At 35.2% G+C, this 2257-nt stretch overlaps 1 protein-coding gene across 1 annotated transcript; it reads right to left on the reverse strand.

Moving 5' to 3' along the window:
- Nucleotides 1–766: 766 nt before the first annotated feature.
- Nucleotides 767–1839, reverse strand: LOC145778797 (quinone oxidoreductase PIG3-like). Its single transcript, XM_082590379.1, has one exon. The coding sequence runs from the start codon at nucleotides 1837–1839 to the stop codon at nucleotides 829–831; it is 1011 nt and encodes a 336-aa protein (XP_082446505.1). The 3' UTR covers nucleotides 767–828.
- Nucleotides 1840–2257: the final 418 nt, after the last annotated feature.

Raw genomic sequence — 2257 nt, forward strand, 5'->3', positions numbered from 1 at the left:
TACAACAGTGGTTTAAAATAAAAATGGATGCGTAATATTGTTATGTTGCATATGTTTTACTCTTTAGTTCCGTGAGTGACATTGTTCGCATGTAAAAATAAACGATTTTCACATAAAGTCATATTTTCCAAAAAATAAAGTCATATTATTGATTTTTTAAGGTCATATAAAAATGGCCCTACTAATTAGTAACTAGCAAAAGGAGTGAAACGAGGTATACAGGTATAATAAAACTGATAGCGGGTTTTCACTCTGCTTGAGATCATGATTTTTTGTGTTTTGTTTCGATAATTTCACTGTCTTGATCGTTGTTATTCACTCGCACGAAAAGGTTCGACTGTTTTCCAACTGTTCCAATTACCGGTATGTTATAAGCTAACAATATCACAATTTTTACGACTAGGCGTATTGCATGCGTAAAACTAATCGTTTCAAGCAGCGGTTCTAATAAATTTGGTTTGCGACCTAGGAATCAAAGACTATTTTAATTGAGTAAAATGGCGTTATGGTTATGACGTCATCACCTTTCTTGCCCCCAAGGTTTTTTGAAAAGTTGGCGCCTATGGCAGGGCATTATACTTGAAATCTTGAATAGTCATAACAATAAACACTCATTAATGTTCATAGCTGCTGGGAGAACTCCTTGTATGATAATAGCAAGTTTAAAATTACAATATACATAACAAATTAAACCATATTTTAGGTACAGTATTGAAAGACATCAATGAAGAATTAGTTCATAATTGACATTTTAATTCTTCAAACATCATAAAATTTGTGCAATGCAATTAAACAATCCTACTACATTTTGCAAACAATTAATGTTTTTTAAAGTTCATCTTGTACATGATCTTTGATTGACAGAATGATTTTTCCATTACTTTTATTGGACTCCATATATTCATGTGCTGACACTACTGACTCAAAATTAAATAATTTGTCAACAATTGGCAGCAAACTATTTTTTTCTTGGGCAAAGTAAGGTAAAGCTTGCTTTGAAAATTCAGCTATCAGTCTAGCTTTATATGTGTCACTTCGAGGTTTTAATGTTGTCCCAATAAGTGATGCTCGTTTTGCAAGAATATATCTCAACAATGGTCCCTCTACATTTGCACCCCCCATTGTTCCATAAACAACCCACCGTCCTTCTGTTGCTAAACATTCCGCATTCTGTTTCCAGAATGAGCCACCAACACAATCTAGAATCAAATTTACTCCCCTTCCTTGAGTAAGATCAACAACTTTCTTGTCGAAATCTCCTTGTTTATAATTAATTCCTTCAAGTGCACCAAGTGTTTTAGCTTTTGCTATTTTTTCATCTGTTCCTGCTGTAACAATTGCAGTGGCGCCAGCTAGCTTAGCAAGCTGTATGGCTGCTGTGCCAACACCACTTCCTCCACCATGAATTAATACAGTTTCACCTTTTTCAACTCTCCCAACAAAATGCAACAATTGAAATGCTGTTAACCATACTTCTGGAATAGCTGCAGCTTGATAAAAAGTAAATTCTTTAGGAATGGCCATTACATGGTCTTCATTGACAGCAGCATATTCGGCATAACCACCACCATTTAAAAGTGCCATTACTTTCTCACCAACTTTCCACTTAGTGCAGCTGTTTCCTACTGCATCAACTGTCCCAGCTGCTTCTAAGCCTAGAGTGATTGGTACCTTCATCCCAGGATATTTTCCTGCTCTTATAAGGAGATCAGCTCTGTTTAGTGCAGTCGCATAAACACGAATCAATATTTGATTTGCTTCAACCGATGGAACCTTTGCTTCATTTGAAATAAACAGCTCATTAGCCCCTCCAAATTTATCTTGTTTAACACTACGCATAGACTTTGCCATAGTTGCAGAACACCGACACACTTGACAGGCAAAAAGAAGTTTTACAGATGTAAGCAGGAAAGAATGTCTAACGTTTGCAGTTATGGACATTACTAAATACTAATCTACAAAATTTAACACAAGCCTGAACGAAACTGGTAAGCACTTTAATAGCAAAGTTTCAGTAATTGTCAAGAAAACCTGGAGCCAATCAGAAGCTACGTTGTCTGTGACGTAAGATTTGATCTACAAATTTCTGAGGCTTAGGTTAGCATGACTACAAGGAGTTAAAAGAAGATGTGAGTTTTCAAATTACTAAGGATTTGATTAGTTTATAGTTTGAAGTAGTGGTCTTTAAAGTTCATAAGTTTCAATGTACCAAGTATATAGGCTACAGCAGCTTAATAATTGAAGGGTTTAATTACTA

The sequence above is a fragment of the Aplidium turbinatum genome, chromosome 10 (genome assembly GCF_918807975.1).
Source record: "Aplidium turbinatum chromosome 10, kaAplTurb1.1, whole genome shotgun sequence".
Taxonomy (NCBI): Eukaryota; Metazoa; Chordata; class Ascidiacea; order Aplousobranchia; family Polyclinidae; genus Aplidium; species Aplidium turbinatum.